The 22,078-nt window shown below is 38.7% G+C and overlaps 1 protein-coding gene across 1 annotated transcript in view; it reads right to left on the reverse strand.

The window, feature by feature from the left end:
- BSN (bassoon presynaptic cytomatrix protein) overlaps positions 1-22,078 on the reverse strand; it is a 206,594-nt gene that overhangs the window by 159,022 nt on the left and 25,494 nt on the right. The window contains exon 2 of the mRNA XM_070934374.1: positions 13,988-14,372. Coding sequence (XP_070790475.1) covers positions 13,988-14,372 — 385 coding nt within the window. The remainder of the gene's footprint in view (positions 1-13,987; positions 14,373-22,078) is intronic.

The following is a 22,078-nucleotide window of genomic DNA, read 5'->3' on the forward strand; positions in this document are numbered from 1 at the left end:
CTCGCCCTTCTTTTTGTCAGTGTGGAAGACGTCCTTGTCTGATTCTTCCTCTGTACTTGTTTGCGCCTCCTCTCGATGAACAGGTGCTGACTTTGGGCTGTCTTTGCTCGGCTGTGGACGTTGTAGCACTTCGGAAGCCTTCGTGGATGCTTCGTGCGCTCTTGCTTCATCTAACGCGCCGGCTAATGTCAAATCTGACTTTGCTAGTATGCGCCTTTGTAATCGAGTGTCTCTCACACCACAAATCAACTGTTCAAGGAGCGTGTCGTCTAGATCCCGGTAGTCGCAATGCGTTGCGGCTTTTCAAAGGGCAGCCACATATGCACTGACTGGTTCTCCTTCTCTTTGTATTCGTTGCTGGAGCTCGTAGCGTTGTACAAACTTCGAAGGAACGAGAGCGTAGTGGGCTCTCAGGTTTGCTTGTAGGATGTCCCAGGGGACCGTCTGGACTGGAGTTTGCTCGCAGACGGACTCGGCCATCTCGAAAACGTCTGGCCCGCAGTGGCTCAAGAAGAGGGCTCTTTTTCAATTCACAGAGAGCCCTTGCATTTCACTTGCTTCCAGGGAACACTCGAAACTGGTCAGATACGACCCCCACTTCTCTCGGGTCGGGTCGAAGGGTTTTGGCGGGACGTAGGCAGACATCGCAGTATGTCTCCTTAGTCCGCTTGTCATCCTGGCTGAAACTCAGAGCTCTTTTTGATTTGCTTCTTGTGGCCTCAATCCCATCCTCGTTGCCAATGTTGTAGTGCGGGAATAACGAGAGGCACAAGCAAGCTAGTGACAACAGCTCTTTAATTCAGGGTGAGACTTCAGCAAAGAAACACAGGCAACAGCTTTCCTTATATACAGTTCTGAAATACCCGTTAACCAATCACAAGCATTGCTGCATTTGAATTTCCCGCAGAAAATAGATACATACATAACAATGCTGCTTTCTCAGCAGGTTTAAAAACTCTATTTTAAATAGAACTATATATAAATTTATTAACAATTTACATTAAAGATTTGGCCTCTAGTTTCTTTAATTCTTCTATAGAAAGATGGGATTAAAACATAATTTTGAGGGGGCGGAATATTCAGTAATTATACTTTAACAAAACATTCAGTGAAGCGTTTTTGTGGAAATTTAAATCATTTAGTCTATTGGAAAATGAGCAAGCAATAGAACTTAGAAACTTTGTCATTTTAGAAATGAAATATAGAAGGGACTAAAGAGGAAGAAGGAAGGAAAAAAAGTAGGGATAAGTCTGCTTGTGTGAAATCTGCAATATGGCAAACAATGTTATGACATTTGAGACACTTCAGGATATATATTTATTTAGGAATGGAGTCAGAAACTACAGTGTTTCTCTGAAAATAAGACTGTTTCTTATATTTTTTTGAACCCCGAAATAAGCGCTTGGCCTTATTTTCAGGGAGATCTTATTATTTTGGGGTGCATGGAGCAAGATGGGGCTCCTCTTGCCGTCTTACCTGATTTCCAGCTTTGCATTTAAATATTGGGGAGGGCTTATTTTCGGTGGGGGGTATTTTAGCGCATGCGCTCAATAAACCCAATTGGGCTTATTATCGGGGAATGTCTTATTTTCAGGGAAACAGGGTAGTTACAACACCAATGCAATAATGTTTGGTTATATGGATATAATATTTGCAATAGGTTTTAAACAAGAAATGAAAGATGTAAAAGAGAATATTTTGGAAGACCAGCAAGATAAAGCGGATAAACAAATATTGCCTGATGCAGAAATACCGGAATATAAAGAAATTTGGGCTATAAGACAGAGATGACAGTCAAAATGGAAATACAATTGAGAAACCCAGAGGAATATTACTTCTTTGGTGATTATTACATCTTTGGAAATTTCTGTCCAATTTGAAGTTCAGATCTGATGTTGTTTCCCTCCCTCCCCGCTCCCCCCAGGAAAGAAAAAATTTGAATAATTACTTGGAGTTATAAATGATAAAGTGTTTGCAAAAATCAAAGAAATTCAAAACCCTTTCATGATGGAGAAAAAAAAAACCTCAAGGACTTTATGAGGATTCAGGGATAGTGCTGATTACATTAACACACTTAATCCATTTTATTTCTGAGCAAATAAAAGTAAGACGAAACTTTTAATTTAAAAAGTATTAAATATGTAAAGTTATTTTCTGCAGCAATGTAGGATAGAATCAAATTTCAGCATTCATTTGGAAATCTAGTAATGCATATGGCCCCAGCATTTTTAGCAATCTCTTAGCAGACATTTGGTGGAGAGTAGAGTTTCAGTAAATGGAGCCACTGGATTCCATACAATTATCATTAAAGGAGCTGCCTGTGGCTGTGTGTCACCTGAATCTATCTATGGATTTCAGTTCTCAGGTCCTTCTAGCTGACATTAGAGCTTTGTTGATGCAAATATTAAATTCCCTATTTAATTAGAAACAACTGAGATAATTTTAAAGGCTAATATCACAAGTGCATGGTTCAATGATCAACTAAAATCACAAGCTTGAGACCTTGGAGCATTTGTATGTTCTTGTTCAATGCTCTCTATGCTGTCCTTGGCAAAACAGCAATTGCAGAGTTGAAAACATGCTGTTTTTAATACATCCAAAGTTGTTCCCCTTGCTACCTGCTGCTTTAATTACTTTTCATCCCCATATTCACTCTCCCACAATAAAACCCACAAGCCTCCTTTTTTGGGGTAAGAAAACGGAAATGTTTCAATCTGAACAAACCATATTATTTATCATGTTTCTTAAAATGTCTCAGAACTTCACCTTACAGTAGTCTTGTTCGTTTCCTGTATCACAGGCAAAAATGTGTGGATGGCACAATCTTAAAAGGACTGTCAGTAAAGCTAATTGCTTCATTCTTTGGGAATAATATATTCAACCCTTTTTCATTAGCACTTATCTCATCTTTCTGCTTTGCTGTAAAAGTATTTTTGTCATTTCCCCCAAATCCACATACCAGCAAGTGGGGGGGGGGAGTGGGAAAATGATTCGATCTGTTTGCACAAAAGGAACATTGGAGGTTATGAACAATTTTGGAAACAATGCTCATTATATAATGATGATAGCTTGTTAACTTCAATTTTAAAATTCTGAATAGTATAATGCATAATTATAATGGATCACAGAAATACAGCTGAGAACTACAATATCATATAAAGTATGATTTGCTTGCAGCTCTTCTTTAAAAATGCCAAAATTTAAGTGTCAGCCAAAAAATAAATAAATCCCAAATGAGAAAGGATTGTAAAAGTGGTATATTTAGTTCAGACAAAAGCTAGGTAATATGGCAGAGTGGCAAAAAATGGATCTGCTATAAAAAGAAAGCCAGATGCAGATTTATTTCTTATGTTGAAGATTGTCAGAAATCAGAACTATCAACTAGATAATATTGGTCTCTGGAATTCAAAGAATGAGAATAAGAGATGAAGCGACAGGGTTAGGAAGAGTTTCAGAGATGTTAACGAACATTGATATAATCTGCCTAAAATGCAGAACACCTCAATGTGCCTTTCTGCACTATAAAGAGAAGCAAAAATTGGTGCTTCATCAGCACACTATCTTGAAGCTTGATAAAACTCCTGAGAAAAAAGGAAAGGAAAGGAAAGGAAAGGAAAGGAAAGGAAAGGAAAGGAAAAAGAAAAGAGAAAAAGAAAAGAGGAAAAGAAAAGAAAAGCTAGTGAAAGTTTGCATGGGAATGGCCTAATTCTTCCCACTCATGTACTGTATTTTTCACACTATAAGACGCACCGGACCATAAGATGCACATTAGCTTTAGAGGAGGAAAACAAGAAAAAAAATATAATCTGCCTCTGCCTCTGCCTCCCAGCATCCATCTGGTATTCATCTGGCTAGCGTCCTTGCAGCAAACAGGAAACAGCCTGGTCAGCTTCAACATGTTGTCGCAGCCCCAGCATGTGGCTCATCAGGGCTCCGCTCCATTGAGCCCACCAACGGTCAACTGAGCTGAGCTGCTGCCGCCGCCAGGGAGCACTGAAGCCTTTGCTGCTGAGCAGCTGATTGGTGATTGGATTTGCTTCCAGAATACTGCCGATCAGCTGTTCCAGGTGTCAGGGATCGCCACCACCGATCGTCACTGATCGCCGCCACCATTCGCTCTATTAGACGCACAGACATTTCCACCTACTTTTTTTGGGGGGGGGAGTGCGTCTTTTAGTGCAAAAAATACAGTACCTTACAGATTTACCTTTAATTATCTTTAAGATAATTAAGATATTAATTATTAAGATCTTAATATCTTAAGATATTAAGATATTTCTCTGAATTTCTCTCCATTTGTCTGTTTCATATTTCATACTATTCCCAGCAATCAGTCAAGTATATTTTTGAATGCATTGGAATACAAAGAAAAATGCTCAGAACTGACACCAACTATACTCTACAATGTGTGTGTGTGTGTGTGTGTGTGCATGTGTGCACACATATGTTTCACATTTACTTTCTAGTCTTTCGGATGCGCACAACGTTTAAAGAAATGTGGGTTCCAGACTATTTATAACAATAAATAAATTCCAATTATTGGAAAGCATTATGCAGCTATAAGTTACACACTATATAACATTTTGTTTCTCCTACTGGGTTGATATAGATAGGATGTGGATTTACTGTTCTTGTTTAATCTGATCTACTTTAATATATGTATTTATTTTATCTCTCACATACATACACACACACACACACACACACACACACACACACCTTCACATCCCCAAAAGGAAAACCAACCCTATATAAAGAACAGAAAAGAAGTAAGAAATTAGATATTATTTCTTATTCTTAGGAATAAAGATATGAGATAATAAAATGTAACTTACATTTAGTTTAGCCCTCCATTTCTTTCTGCCTTGCAAATGATCCTTGTTTTGATGGATTGGCTTTTGTTTTTTAAAATTCTCATCCAACTAAAACTTTCATGGACTCTCAACCATTCTTTTCTTCATACATTTGCTTTCAGTTTAATCCTTACTGTCTCTGATTAAATTATGTCAACATATTTTTACATATGGCTGATTTATTTTTGTATACCCTCCACATACTGTACATTCAGAAATCAGTAAGTGGGCAAAGGAATTGCCAAGATTGTACAGTTAGTGCTACCACATTTCCAATGCTTTCAACTTATTTCTGTTTCCCTGGCACACCAAACTCTCACTTCATATAACAAAAGGAGGTAGTGTCACATTCTTATACATAGCCATTTTAGTTTTTTTGACAAACATTCATTCCTCACACCAGATTATGTATTACCAGCACTACCACATCATAAATTTTCCCCATTCATTTCCTATCTTTATTAAATATTCTACCAAATATTCTACCAAAGAACATAAATTCATCTACTTCTACTAGCCTTTTGAATTTAAACGCAACTATCTTTTGTCTCCAAGACATTAACTCAATTCTATAGTCGCAGTTGCATTGTAAATCATTCATATTCTCAGCTAACAGCGTGGCATTATCTGTATTAAAAAAATGTCCGTTCCTGTCCCTAATCCACTAACTATTAACACCACCCAGAGCATTTCTTATACATTGATTCATAAATATATTAAACAGCCTAAAGTACATTATACATGTTCATATTACTCCTTCTCAGTATTGAACCATTTGTTAAACATTTTATTTATTCTCATGCATGCTTTATTTCCCTCATAAACTATTGCGTTCACTTTCAACTCCATATTTATGCAAAAATTCAAGCTTATCCCTTTATCGTAGGATTTCTCTAAATAAATGTAACTAACTAAATTTTATTTTTTCTCACTGTCATAAATTTCTCAATAACCTGCTGAAGAGCTAAAAATCTGGTCTGCACTACCTCATATGAGCTTCCCATAAGAATTCTGCAAAACTCCTTCTCAGCATACTTAATGCTCCGATCTCCCTGTAGTTTTTGCATTCTTGCTATTTTCTCCTTTTTATAGGAAACAATCATGGCATTCTTCCAATGTTCATACTCAGACACACTATTCTTACATAAATTAAATAGGTCATAGAGCCAATGTACTGTATATTTATATTTGTACTATTTCTCCCTTTATTTATCAAATTCATATTCTCACAAAAACTTGACTCTGTGCAGCATGCAGCAAAAATGAAAGAAAATAAAAAGCATTAAAAGTCAAACTCAGCCATATTATTCAATTCTTTTTTTTAACAAGAGATTCAATCAGCAATGGAACCATCTCAAGATTTCACCCCTGAGATCCCCAGGTCTGATGACAAAGGGCCTTGAGAAACTTCTGGAAAATAAGAAGGGATGGAGCTGACCTCACTTCAGGTGGTGGGGAAATATTCCATAAGGTAGGTTGCCATGATAGGAAAGGCCTGCCTTCTCAGGTCTGCCAAGTGTAGTTCCCTGAGCGATGAGACCCTCTGTCAACCCTGAAGCGAACCTGGCTGAGGCCATCTTTGTAACTTCAGGGTTGCCACAAAGCAGAAAAGGGGACAGGAAAGGGGAAATAATTAACTGGGGCTTTGCAGTCAAAACAAAAAGTTTTCCTGTGGGAACCAAGGTCATTCCAACAGATGGCTGAGAGAGGAGGAGTGAAGTAACTAAGCAGCGGGCCAGCACCTCGATTGAACAATGTGACTGATGAGTTGGGGGAAGGGGAAAACTTTCATTTTTTTAATTAAATGAAAAACGCGGGAACTTTCAGAGTCGGTTTTCACCATTTGTGCCAATATGGTGTATCCAATAAATTTGTTCTTTGAGGAATCTATCTGCCTCAGAGTTCTGCTTTCAATGGGTGCATTACTTGGAACGCTGACACCCGCAGCATGCCTCTCTTGACAGATTTGATTTTGGATGAGGGATGAAGGGCTTTAAAGTTCAAAATCAACACCTTGAATTGGACCTGAAAGCAGAGTGGCAACTAATGGAACAGAAGTATAATATATACTGTTCTAGAAGCATACATAATTGCTCACACCACATCTATTGCTGCATTTTGCACCGGTTGAAACTTCCAGACACTCTTCAAGGGTAGCCCCATGCAGAGCATATTACAGTAATCGAATTGGATTACACCATCTACACATGAAACCTTATCATTTTTCAATATTCAACATAGGATTTCTTTTTCATCGTTATTCTTCTTGGACACTTAACATTTACAATATTCATTTCTATTCCACTCTTCTGTTTCTATGCACATTCCCCAAACTTTCCTTCCAGCATTCCCTCATTTCAGTTTCATCACTTTTATTTTCAATCCCGTACACTTTGCTAAGGACTCCTTGTTTAGCCCTCTTTACCCATTTTCTATCTTCAAATAGTTTCCCATATAGGACCTGTACTCTCATTATTTTAATCATTCTATTCTCAGTATACTTTTGCTTCTTTAGTTTTCTTCCATGTATCTTTCATTATATTTGGTTTTATTATATACAATGTTTAAATAAATGAAGTAATGTTCTCTTTCAAATTTGGTATTATATACTGAACATCTTTCCTTTTTGTTCTGTCCTGTGATTATATCTCAAATTGAGCTGTCACTCACTAAGCAGGATAATGGCAATTATTCCCTTTAAGCAGAGAGAGAGAGAGAGTCATCCATTTACTTCTTAAATCAGAAAGAATAAAGATGGCATGGTTAAAAAATGATGCCATAAAACTTTCAAAAGTATATTCAACATAGGTTCAGAATGAGTGGTAATCTAATTCAGTACCATTCAAACACAGAGCAATTGAACAAATACATGTTTCCCTTTGTGTAATATAAATTAATTTGGGTGGAATAAAGACTTTGAAGCCTGCTCTGAATTTTACTTATTTAAATTTATTTATTTAGATTTCCCCTCTGAATTTATTTATTTTTTATAAATAACTCAAGGCAGTGAACATGCACAGTATTTTTTCCTCCCTCCATTTTCCCCCAAATTACAATTCTGTGAGATAGGTTGGGCTGAGAGTGACTGGCCCAAAGTCATCCAGCCAATTTTCTTATTTAAGGCAGGAGTAGAACTCACACTGCCCTGATTTTTTTTTTTTATTTGATTTATATGCCGCCCTTCTCCGGAGACTCAGGGCGGCTTACAATGCGTTAAGCAATAGCCTTCATACTTTTGTATATTTATACAAAGTCAGCTTATTGCCCCCACAATCTGGGTCCTCATTTTACCTACCTTAGAAAGGATGGAAGGCTGAGTCAACCTTGAGCCTGGTGAGATTTGAACTTGCAGTAATTGCAGGCAGCTGATTTTAATAATAGTGCTTTAGTCTGCTGTGCTACCAGGGCTCCTAGCCCCGGTGCCTTAGCTACTAGACCAAACTGTCTATATGTACAGTACATTATGAATAAATAATGTGCAGTATCTGTATGACAAAATCGCTCAGATTCGGGAAGGGCCGGCCTCTGACTGGGTATGTCCGGACGGGATGACTGAGGCAGGTCTTGAGAGTGTTATCTGGGAGGAGTTCGATCCTGTAGCTCCCGAGGACATGGACAGGGTCCTGGGATGGCTGAACGCAACCACATGTTTATTGGACCCGTGTCCCTCCTGGTTGGTACTGGCTTCCCGGGAGGTGACACGAGGCTGGCTCCAGAAGATTGTTAACGCTTCTTTGAGTGAGGGGGTCCTGCCGGCCACTTTGAAAGAAGCGGTTGTGAGGCCCCTCCTCAAGAAGCCCTCTCTGGATCCGGCTGTTTTGGCTAACTATCGTCCAGTCTCCAACCTTCGCTTTGTTGCGAAGGTTGTTGAGAGTGTGGTGGCTCAACAGCTTCCCCGGTACCTGGATGAAGCTGTCTATCTAGACCCACTCCAGTCCGGCTTCCGGCCTGGGCACAGCACGGAAACGGCATTGGTCGCGTTGGTGGATGATCTCTGGAGGGCTCGGGATAGGGGTTGCTCCTCTATCCTGGTCCTGTTAGACCTCTCAGCGGCTTTTGATACCATCGACCATGGTATCATGTTGCACTGGTTGGCGGGGTTGGGGGTGGGGGGCACCGTTTTGCGGTGGTTCTCCTCCTACCTCTCTGACCGGTCGCAATCTGTGTTGACAGGGGGGCAGCGGTCGACCCCGAGGCACCTTGCTTGTGGGGTGCCACAAGGGTCGGTCCTCTCACCCCTTCTGTTCAACATTTATGTAAAGCCGCTGGGTGAGATCATCCGTGGCTTTGGGGTGGAGTTCCATCAGTACGCTGATGACACCCAGCTGTACATCTCCACCCCAGGCCACCCCAACGATGCCCTTGAAGTGATGTCCCAGTGCCTGGAGGCCGTGCGGGCCTGGATGGGGAGAAACAGGCTCCGACTCAACCCCTCCAAGACCGAGTGGCTGTGGCTTCTGGCGTCCCGATATAGCCAGCTGACGCCATCGCTGGCTATTGGGGGCGAATCACTCGCCCCCACGGAGAGGGCTCGTAACTTGGGCGTCCTCCTGGACGCACGGCTGTCTTTAGAAGATCATTTGACGGCCGTGGCCAGGGGGGCTTTTTATCAGGTCCGCCTGATACGCCAGTTACGCCCCTTTCTAGATCGGGACTCCCTACGCACAGTCACTCAGGCACTCGTCACTTCCCGCCTGGACTACTGCAACGCTCTCTACATGGGGCTCCCCCTGGGGTGCACCCGGAGGCTCCAGCTGGTCCAGAATGCGGCCGCGTGGGGGATTATGGGGGCGACGAGGCGCTCCCATGTAACACCTCTCCTGTGCGAGCTGCACTGGCTCCCGGTGGTCTTCCGGGTGCGCTTCAAGGTGTTGGTGACCACCTTTAAAGCGCTCCATGGCTTAGGGCCGGGGTACTTACGAGACCGCCTTCTGCCACCAATAGCCTCCCACCGGCCAGTACGCTCGCACAGAGTGGGCCTCCTCAGGGTGCCGTCTGCCAGACAATGTCGGCTGACGACTCCCAGGGGGAGATCCGTCTCTGTGGCGGCGCCCACCCTCTGGAACAACCTCCCCCCAGAGATACGTACAATAACAGACCTCCGGATTTTTCGTCAGGCCCTGAAAACCCATTTATTTCAACTAGCTGGGCTGGCTTGAATTAAATTTTAAATTGATTTTAAATTGGGTTGTTTTAATTTACGGCCAAAATATTTAATTATTTTAAACTGCTTTTAAATTTTGTATGTATTGTTTTTTACTTTGGCTGTTCACCGCCCTGAGTCCTATTTGGAGAAGGGCGGTATAGGAATAAGAACAAATAAATAAGAACAAATAAATAAATATTACCAGCACTGCAAGTAGTCAAGAATACTCAAAGACTTGCATGATGTTCTCAAACATCATGATTCTCATGCATCTAAGAATTATTTGGCTAAAAGAGCACTTAAAACTGGCATTGGTGGAACTCTTTAAATAAATTTATATTACTTTCTTAAATGAATAAATGTTTGCCAACTTATATTTTGGACATAAGCCATTTAAAAGTGTAATGAATCAAGTTTGGAAAGAATTTTTTAGTCAATCAGCTAAGGAAGTAGAATCCAAATTCCCAATTCAGAATATGTCATACAAGATTGTCTTACAAAAATTTAGGCTCCTTATTCTCATAGATAATGTAGATAAAGTTTTCTTATTTAGAGAAACTATTTCTGGCACTTTTCATATTTATTTCTCATGACCCCCCCATCTATGTGGCCGTTTTACACAAATTTTACAAATAAGATATTATATTAAAAGTAAAGAAATTCACAGGGTGCTTGATCACTATTTTTTATAATAACGTGATAATGAGTCATCATATAATTATTTATTTTGTATTACTTATATCATTAATTATATCTTCATGAAGATTGATGATAGGAAGTAGATATTAAACAACTGTTATGGTTTTCCGTAATTCACAGGCAAAATATATTGATGACAATTTGAATTTAGAACTTTTTATTCTCAACCTTTTAATGCTCTTCAATAATATTCAAGAAATTTTGTTTTCATTCTCTAAATGGAATTCATTGGAAAATATATTTCCCTAAACATTAAGGCAAATATGCATTTAACACAACAGGGCATCATTCAAGCAGAGCTGCTATAGATATTGGAGCATTGAAATAAATGGAAGTTGAATTGTAATTGTGGTTAGGGGGTTGCATCTTTATTTGCATATAAATAATTTTGACCTGAAGAAGGACATAAAGTAAATGTTACATAAAATAATTCATCCTGTTTTAATTACAAATTAAAGACTGCTAGATGAAAGATAATGTATTCCAACATGTTTCATTGTTTCAGGGTGGTTCAATTGACCTACTATTATATACAATTTTGTAGAACTAAGGCAGCACTTCCCAGTCTGGTATGCTTCAGTTATGTTGAATTACAATTTCCCTAGCCAAAATATTTTCTTACTAGATCCCTGATACATAGATATAGTATGTGTTCATAGTGAAGAACACAACATGGTGGCACAATATACTGCTCCAGTCAGTATCTTTCAAATGACATCCATGTTCATCCCACTGCATCCATTCTCATCGTTCTTGGGAGATCCACAGCCGCTTAATAGTTGGATGTGTAGGCTTTCCATGATGTCAAATCTATATAGAACCTGAGATTTGCATGACAGCAGTTCAGACATTTATTGTTACTGTTTAATAATCATCTTAGAGCAATCAAGGCTGAGACTGTGACAAGCAAAGAAAGATTTTAATCCTTAGCTTAATGCCACATTTCTAATAAAATTTGCTCTTTATCATGAAAAAAAAAAAAGATATTGGCATTAAATTGGAGCAGTGATTTTTCCTGGGGCTATGATCAAGGAAGGCCCAAGTATGCTACTGCCCATTCTTTTATTCTACAGTTCCACTCCTAATTGCTTCTCGTATCGCAGTGGTTGCTATTAACAACAGATGCATTAAAGGTAATCAAGCATTTTCACATATTGCCTAATTTGATTATGATTATAGAACCTACATTTATTTTTCATTTAGAATGGGTAGTTGCTATGGGAGTTCAACCCCTTTGCAAATTGACATCCAACAGAAAGTAATGGTTTTTTTTCATTGAAGATATTAATAGGTTAATAGATATCAATGAGCCTCTGAAGAGGAGACACATCAAATATTTTAAGATATTTTTTTAAAAAAACAAATCTTAGCGTTTTAAAGTGCCATCGATTGCAGACTGAACACTAGGAAAGTGTGGTGTTCTTGGAGCAAAAGGACTATCTATAAAAAATATCTGCACATCATTTGGTGTTAATAAATAATATAATGATTTATTCTCTGGTGAAAGGTCATTTGCATTAGCCCACTGAAAATATCGTTCTAACATCATTACGAAATTTAAGATCTTATTCATCACTCAGATCAACAGCCATGCAACTACACAATGAACCATAATGTCTGTTTTTATTCAGCCATGCTACCATGAATTATATCTTATTTTACTCAGATCTTAATTTTATTCTGATTTCAGCAACAACAAACTATGCTGGGGAGGTTACATAATTTCAGAAAATGCATTGCAGGTTTTAAGGTTTTATTTCTCATCGTCTGACCAATTACAAAGTATACCAAACAAATGTGATCACGATAATATAATCATGGACCATTCATTTAGTGACCATTTGAAGTTACAACAGCACTGAAAAAAGGTGACTTATGGCCATTTTTCACACTTATGACTGTTGCAGCATCCCCACGGTCACATGATCAAAATTTGGCCGCTTGGCAATTGGCATGTATTTATGATAGTTGCATTGTCATAGAGCATTGATAGCGAACCTTTTTGGTACTGAGTGCCGAAAAGAGAGCGTGCACGCATCTGGGCCGAAACCTGGAAGAGGAGCTGGCCAGGGTGCATGCATGCATGCGCCAGAAAATGAACTTCCGGTTTCAGCTACTGAACTTCCGGTTTCAGCCAGCTACACTTCTGAGTTTCTGGCACGCATGTGCGCGCAACGATCAGTTGGCTGATGCACATGCTTACGCAGGAAAATGGAAGACCAGCTCTTCCAGTTTCCGGCACTGCCGTATGCAAAAAGGCCAGCTGATCATTGCACGCACATGCATGCCAGAAACCCGGAAGAGGAACGGGTAACGTTGTGTGTGCTGAGCAACATGGCTCCGTGTGCCACTTTGGGCACGCATGGCATAGCTTCGCTATCACAGTCCTAGAGTCATGGGATCACCTTTTGTGACCTTCTGGCAAGCAAAATCAATGAAGAAGCCAGAATCACTTAACAATTATGTTACTAACTTAATAACTGCAGTGATTCACTTAACAACTATGGCTGTGGCAAGTAAAGTTGTAAAATGGGGCAAAACTCACTTAACAACTGCCTTGCTTAGCAATGGAAATTTTGGGCTCAATTGTGGTCGTAAGTCCAGGACTACAGTACCTATATTGCATATAGAATATCTTTATTCTTTATTCTGTTTATTTCTGTTCATTATATGTGTTCTTTCATTTCATGTTTTGATACATATTATCTAACCAAAAGGACAAAAGAAAAAGATACTTACAAGAACTGAAGAATGCAAATCAGCTACAGCTGTTAACAAAACAAGCTATAGAAAACAGCTATCACGATTGCACTGATGGTACTAATAAATCAGGACAATTGTTGCTTTTATTTCTTGAGAAAGGTCATTGAAAACATCCGCTAAGAATAAAATGTATGAAGTCTGAACAAAGTATAAGAATAAACACTTATTGTGAGAATCAGCACAGATTCTATGATATATATACAGTATAACAGATGGAAACATTGTATTGGAAAGACACTGAGATTCACCTTCTACAAACAATCCTTAGGAATTTCCTATTCTCCTTGATCTACTCGACCAGCAGATAAAACACTTATTTTTCTCTGTCTTCTTATTCTCACCTTTTGATAGATATATTGTGTGCTTTTGTGATGTGTGAGTATTTAGTCCATTTTCTAATAAAGTAGATAGAAAGCATTCTATCTTGTTACATGGGGCCTTAACATGCTCTGACACTGCATACAAGATCCTTAATAAACTAGGCAAGCAATTTAGCCGAGCTAAAACACTGAATAAGCTTATTTACCTCGGTCAGATGAGGGTTGGGGTTGAATCCACATTGGTTGCAGACCTTGTTGTGACACTGTGTGCAGGTATTGAAGTTTGGCTGGTTAGGAGAGGAGGTGAGATCTGTTGTCTTGCATATAGGGCAGAGCGTGCTACTGGGAAGGGGGGCAATTTGTGGGACCGAATAAGGTGAGGTAGGCGTGCTGCCTCGCTCCGGGGAAACAGATGGTGAGCGTCCTCCACCCACTTGGAGAGTCCTCCTGGGCCCATCGGTGTGTTGGGGAGCCTGCCCCTGGCTCCGTTTCTCTCTTGGGGTTTCACTGCCTGGAACACCTTTTGTCAGGGATGGGGAAGGTGTCCTCTGCCCAAAGGAGGAGTCTGATTGTTCTTGTCTTCTCGGTATGCTGAAACACATTAAAAGGCATATTGAATAAAATGGTGATAAGTACACAAACTCCCACAGAAAAGACTAGGGGAAAAAAACCCAATCTAAGTAATTCGAAGAGTTGCAGTTAATTACTGCCAACAGATGTTCAAACACAAGGATTGCATTGTCTTATTTATTTTTAATACACCCGATAATAGGAGTTCTTCTAAGAAGCAGTTATAGCTCACCACACCTAGAGCATATTTAATGTCAGACTGGCTCAAACCTGTTCCTTTTTCTGCAGCCTACAGCCTCAAAAAGAGGGAGATTATATGTAAACTGAGAACCAACAGAAATCAGGCATCCTCTATTAACCTAAGCAAGTTCCCATTACTGGAAAAGGTTATCTGATCATTTGCAGGACCATTTCATGTCACAGCACAGTCAGTCTCGATCTAACACTGCTGATTCTAGGCTACAAAATAACTGAAGCAAGGGCAGACAATCCAATTACAACATTACATTTTAAAATTACATTTTAAAAATCAGCTTCCCAAGTTTGTTTTTCTTTTTCTTTTTCTTTTTCTTTTTAAAAAGGTCACCTTCAAAATTTAAAATCAATTTAAAAATAAATTAACAAGACGCCGGGAACATCTCTTGTTTTTTATTATTTATTTATATCATTTATTTCTTGCCCAGTCCCATTAAAAATGCCTACATATCATTAGCAAATCATAAAAACAATCCATTTAAAAACAACAAGCTGACCAGAGAATAGGTACCTCACATCCCCACTGCCCAGGTCTAAAAATCTAGAGACTTTACAGACTCCACACCTCCAAAGCTCAGAAGTAAAATATTTCAGAGGGGGAAAAAAAAGCCTTTTTTTTAGTTTCCCCTTCTCTCACATTGGGGGGGTGGTTTGAAACATTATTTCCCAAGCTGATTGCACAGAGCATGCAAATTTTGTTTGGAGAAGAAATCTGGTACATAACATAGCACCAAGCTTGCAGGTCAAAACCCACACTTAGAATTTGCACTTGTTGCCTTCAACTTTTGAAAGCGTGTGACAGAGATGTCTTTATCATGGTTTAGGATATAACTGGAAGTAATAATGAAATACACTTTGCAATGTATGTACTCTAAGAAATTCCCAGCACTCAGGCTACCACATTCCAAACCAGCTGAAGTTCCTTGGTGGACTTTACAGGTAGCCCTAAGTTGTGGGAGAAGTATGCCTTCAGTCTTCACTCCTGGTGACCACCTGGACTAGTCCCTGCAGCTGTCTTGGCAAGACTTCTTTTTTAAAAAGTGGTTTGTCATTGCCTTCTTCCTAGTGCTGAGAGAGAATGATTGGTCCAAAGTCTCTGAACTAGTTTTGTGCCACAGGCAGGACTAGAACTCATGGTTTTCTGGTTTCCAGCTGGTGCTATAAGCACAGGAATTCAACCTTGAGGGAATAAGAGCACGGATATATTGGAATATACATACATGCTGTTATTAATTCTTGCTTCCCCATTTGAAGAATATTCCCAAATATCTAAATTCTTAAATTTGATAAGATCAAATATTGTCCTTTTTGAATTCAAGCTCTGTGATGTTCACTAGGACATTATACTATTAGACTGCTGCTTCATGATCTGCTGTGCATATCTTAATAAACACATTAATCAGAAGCAGAAAATCCTATCTTGCTTGTTCAGTGCTCAGCCTCTATATCCAACATGTATTTTCTGAATTCCTGTGTAGGTAGAGCTATGTTAAAAATAATAGAAGAAATCAAGAACATGTTATAAATATTTTACCACAATTAGCTTTGAACATACCTTCCATAATCCCATTATGCAAGTGAACTAAATTCCTCCTAGTATTCTATTAAGTTCAATTCCCCAATTACCCTGATGCAGAGGTGGTATTCAGCCAGTTCGTACCAGTTCAGGTGAACCGGTAGCAGAGATCGTGGGTGGGGCCCAGGCTCTATGCTGTCCTATTTAGGCATGGTTTTGAGGCTGGGTGCATGCACAGAAGACGCACACGTGAGCAAAGCACATGCGTGGAAGGTGTATGCACGGCAAACCAGTAGCAACAAAATGTGAAACTCACCACTGCCCTGATAGCACCTTAACGTGAGTTGACTAGATCAAGTGAGTATTTCCCATTTACTGCCTTTGACAGAGGGAGGCAGGACAGAAAGTGAGTTGAGTCCATGTGAATGGAACAATTCTGATTAAAGTAAAACTTTATACCACTTAAATGCACTATGTGAACTATAAACTTATATTAACCCAGTGTTGAAATCTAAAATTTGTTACTACCAGTTCTGTGGGCATGGCTTGGTGGGGGGGTAATGTGACTGGGTGGGGTGGCCAATTTTTTTTTAACTTTTAAAACCATTTTTTCTACAACCTCTTCAGTGAAGAGGTTGTAAAAAAATGCTTTCAAAAGGCTCTGATGATCCCAGCTGCCTGATTGTCAGAGGCTTTTTTCCTTTTAAATGCCTCTGCCGATCAGGCAACACAGCTTGGATCGTCAGGCATCGTCTTGGATTGTCAGCTTGGATCATCAGCTTGGATCGTCAAACTCAGCTTGATAATCAGGCAACTCAGCTTGGATCGTCAGAGGCATTTAAAAGAAAAAAAGCCTCTGATGATCACGCAGCTCAGCTGGGCATGGGGGGGGCAGGGATTTTTGCTACCGGTTCTCCGAACCACCCGCCTCCATCACTACTGGATCGGGTGATCCGACCCGAACCGGGAGCATTTCACCCCTGTATTAACCATACTACAATAGTAATGTTTGAACCAAGTCTGATAATTGATATTCAGTCTAATGTGTTAGCCCTAATAATATTGTAAAATTAATCACTCAACTGTCAAGCAATACAAAATGGTTTGCACTTCAGTTAGGATGTGTAGGCCAGTGGTGGGTTGCCCCCAGTTCAGACCGGTTCGCAAGAACTGGTAGTAAAACTGGTGGGAGGCCCCGCCCACCACCTCAGATGTCATCATCGGCGATCTGGTCATGCGCAGAAACAAGGCGTGCACACAATCCTGTTGCAAACCGGTAGTAAAGGTAAGTAGAACCCACCCTTGGTGTAGACATATGTTCAGAGGAACCATTCCATCTCTCTCTCTCTCTCTCCCTCCTTCCCTCCCTCCCTCTCTCTCTTATCTCTGCTGCTGTAAGGCATGAAACTGATAAAGCCATTTTGCAAAATGTATTTTGTTATTACTTCTAGTTTGTTTTATGTTTGCTTGTTTGTTTTATTAAATTTATATACCACCCTACTCCCGAAGGACTCAGGGTGGTGAACAGGCACAAAATAAAATACATAAATACAAAAGTTATATACTAAATATAACTTTAGTATATACAGTTATATACTAAACCATGATAAACACATCTCTGTCACACATTTTCAAAAGTGGCAGGAATTGGCCTGTGGCTTGTAGTTTCTGCCAGATATTTGGGTGATAAAACAGGCAAATGTGTATTACATGTTCCAAATATATGTAGCTCCCTCAGTAAATTATGCCCAGGCGTAGGAAAATCAATTTATTTAGCAGATATGTATCCATACGCATAGGGTGATGAATATTTTTATGTAGTTATTTAATTTTTATTACTTTATAAGCAAGTCAAGTACCTAATACTCCTTTCTCACAACAACAATCCTATGAAATGAGTTGGGCTGAGAGTGACTGGCCCAAGTCACCCAGCTTGCTTTCATTCCTAAAGTGGGCCTAGAAATCATAGTCTCCCTATTTCTCAGCATGAATTTTTTCTAAGCAAGCATTACGTACACTAAACTGGCTAGGTATCAAAATATTCCTAACCTTTAGGCGTAGATTTGGAACAAACAAGGCCAAAATGCTTAAAGCCCAATAAATTAAAGGACAATAAATCTTTAGACTATACCAATGACACAGCTTCACACTGTTCAATTAGATTTCCTCAATATATTCCTGCTGTTTTGTTCATATAATTTCTGGTAGTTATTAGGCTTAACTGAAATAAATTCAGAAGGAAAAGGAAAACAGTATCTCCATGCTGAATTCTACCCTCTCTTCAGTAATATGGAAAATCCAAGAAGAAGTTGAGAAGTATAACCTGTCCACTTCCCCATCATTTTTCAAAGCAATTAATGACAGGATAAATCTACACTATGATATCATAAACCTACGTAGTACAAGAATTCCCAATTTTCATTACAAGTCCTGAGATACCTAGAATATCTATTTCAACATTTTTCTTAATTAAAATAATGTATTAGGTTTAAGTTCATCAATTAAACACTTATTTCATTTTATTATCTTCTCTGTGGCTTTTTTTAAATGAAGTATTGAGCTGACTTCAAATAACTAAAAATTTATACCAAAGTGACAACTAATGGCTTTTGCACTCCTTTATGTTGTTTCTGTTTACATGAGTAATTGCAAGCACAATGGAACTGTTTTCCTTCATGAGAAACAGATTTACATTCAGTAAACAGTTGGTATTATAGATCATATGTAACATCTTTTGTACAAAACATTCATTTTATGTGGTTGTTAGTAACAGTTTTTAATTGGAAAAAATGTATTTTGAAACGTATCTCCCTTGAATCTCACATGAAGTGATAACTACATAAAATACATAAAATACATAATGAGCCATCCTCATTCAGTAAAACTGTTCCCAGCTAAAACATTAACGCCAAGAGGCTGGAAATAGTTTATTTTTTAGACATGCAAAGCAGTTTCATTATTATATTCTCCCGGGGATAGCATGTTACATAATTTTTAAAATTATTTTTTTCTTAACAGCTAAAAATGTATTCACTTCAGTGTATTTAATCATACACTGTGCAATCAAAATAGAGTTGCTAAATCAGATTCGCAGATGAATGAACCTACACCAGAGAAACTTTAGAAGATTTGGATCAGATATTATAATATCAGGAGATTTTACAACCATATACCTTTGATTGTGTACATGAAGTCATACCAACTATGAAATTCATAAACAGAAGAGGGTTAATCAATGGTAGACATAGAATTGATTTATACAAGGAATTTGTCATATATTCTACCAAAGCTATAGCAATGATCAATTAACTATTATCATACCATTGTTTGTGAAAACTCCTGACCTTCTTAATCTACTTTTTATTGACTTCCAGCCATCATCTAAATCCATGGCACAAAGCATTTTCTTGACAGCAATTTGCAGCAAAACCTGAACTCTTCCCAAGTCACGCACACATGCACACACAAATGCAACCTGAAGAAAGTCAGGAAACCATAAAGAAGGGCAGGAAAGTACAAGACTCTGCTGAATATAATCTTCATTGCTGAAAATGAAGGGAATTGTGGGATTTTTTGCCCATGAAATGAAAAGTATGATGACTTCCAGCAGTTCACTCTCTTTCGAATCTGACCTACTTCATAAGGGTGCTGTTGATGGGATAAAATGAAGAGAGTATCCATGTAAGCCCATTTGAACTCTTGGAGAAAACAGGATCTATACATTTAAACAATAAATAAGACAAAACCATTTCATATATAAAGGTTAAGGTTCCCCTCGCACATATGTGCTAGTCGTTCCCAACTCTAGGGGGTGGTGCTCATCTCCGTTTCTAAGCCGAAGAGCCAGCGTTGCCCAAAGACGTCTCCGTGGTCATGTGGCCGGCATGACTAAATGCTAAAGGCACACGGAACACTGTTACCTTCCCACCAAAGGTGGTCCCTATTTTTCTATGTGCATTTTTTACGTGCCTTCGAACTGCTAGGTTGGCAGAAGCTGGGACAAGTAACGGGAGCTGACCCCGTTATGCGGCACTAGAGATTTGAACCGCTGAACTGCCAAACTTTTGATCGACAAGCTCAGCATCTTAGCCACTGAGCCACCACGTCCCTTCGATAGATAGATAGATAGATAGATAGATAGATAGATAGAGAGAGAGAGAGAGAGAGATAGATACACACACACACACACACACACACACACACACACACACACACACACACACACACCAGAGGTGGGTTTCAGCAGGTTCTGATCAGTTCTGGAGAACCGGTAGTGGAAATTTTGAATAGTTCGGAGAACCGGTAGTAAAAATTCTAACTGGCCCTGTCCCCATCTATTCTCTGCCTCCCAAATCCCAGCTGATCAGGAGGAAATGGGGATTTTGCAGTAACCTTCCTCTGCCACGCCCACCAAGCCACGCCCACCAAGCCATGCCACACCCACCAAGCCACACACACAGAACTGGTAGTAAAAAAATTTGAAACCCACCACTGACACACACACACATATATACAAAACCATTTCATATATATGGTTTTGTATATATATTTAACAAATGAATAGAAATTACTAACTTTCTCATGGAAGGACATTTATTCTCCTTGAAAGTAATAGTCACAGGGTTTTTAAGCCAGGTGGCTTTATTTATTGATATTACTACTTCATTTTTAATTGTATTTCTTCAATCATTCTCTCAGCTATCCTTGTTCAAATCAAGATCTATAGACGAAGAGCATTGCTTTTCTATCATTTTCTCAGAAAAGGGGGCTGTTGTTTCTGCCACCACTGAGTCAGCCACATCAATGACAAGAGAGCCATTTTGCATCTGCTGGTCATTGGAGCTTTTAAGACTTCCTCTCTAGAAAGGGGCAGTGTACGGCTATTTTCCTTTTCCTCAGTATAACAGCAAAACACACAAACTATTAGAGGAAAAAACATTTTGTTCTCACTTTTTTCCTCTGAAAGAGCTGCTGTTCCTTGCTCACACTGATCCTGATTTCGCAAATTGCTTGGTGGTGTGTATTTCTCATACCCCTATAATTTGAATATGTACATGTATATGTTCAAGTTGTATTTAAATTTGAAAGTTGTGTATCAAAAATAGGTTTCTGAAATAACAAAATACTTATAAAACCTGCAATGATAAATTTATATTAAAGAATATTCTCATACAAACTACGGTATATATCCAGATTTATATATACACAGAAAAATATAAGTTTATATAATATATATATATATATATATATATATATATATATATATATATATATAAATTTATAAAATAAAAGCTTATAAGTATGCTTTTCAGCTACTGTCAGTTCAGCCCAATTTATTATTTTTTTTCTTATCAAGTATATCTAACATCACTACTTGTATGATACTGATTCAAAATAGGTTTGCCAAAAACTTAACAGTAATTAAAGAGAAGGTCCTATACATATAGTTGCAGAGTGGAAACTATTATTAAATCCAAGAGAAGCTAGCTCCTGCAGAAATATGCATAAACTGTACTTATTCTTGATTAATATTATTCCTAGCGGTGTAATTAGCAATTAGTCTATAACAGACTTTTCACAGTCCACCTTGAATATGAGTTAGAATATTTACTATTAACTAGTTTGGATTATTTTATGCTTATTTATTCCAGTTACTCTTCAAATTACTGAATTACCCCTAATATGCTACATAAAAATCATTTTAAAAGTTGATTGCTTTCCTTCAGCTTGCCAAATCACATTAAAATATAATGTAATATTTTTTTTCTCCGCAAGGGTGTTGTTCAGACTTAATTGTATCACATCACCACTCTACTTCTACACATCATAACAGGAGTACAGCAAAATTGCTTTACTACAAGAATATTTCCTCTGGCATAATTCTTTCGCTATACGCATTATCTTTATTTTTTTTAAATGTGCATTGTGTACAGATTGAGAAGCTTTGAATAAACCA

The sequence above is a fragment of the Pituophis catenifer genome, unplaced genomic scaffold (genome assembly GCF_029215685.1).
Source record: "Pituophis catenifer annectens isolate HBS135680 unplaced genomic scaffold, rPitCat1.0.hap2 SCAF_2, whole genome shotgun sequence".
In the NCBI taxonomy this organism is placed as follows: Eukaryota; Metazoa; Chordata; class Lepidosauria; order Squamata; family Colubridae; genus Pituophis; species Pituophis catenifer.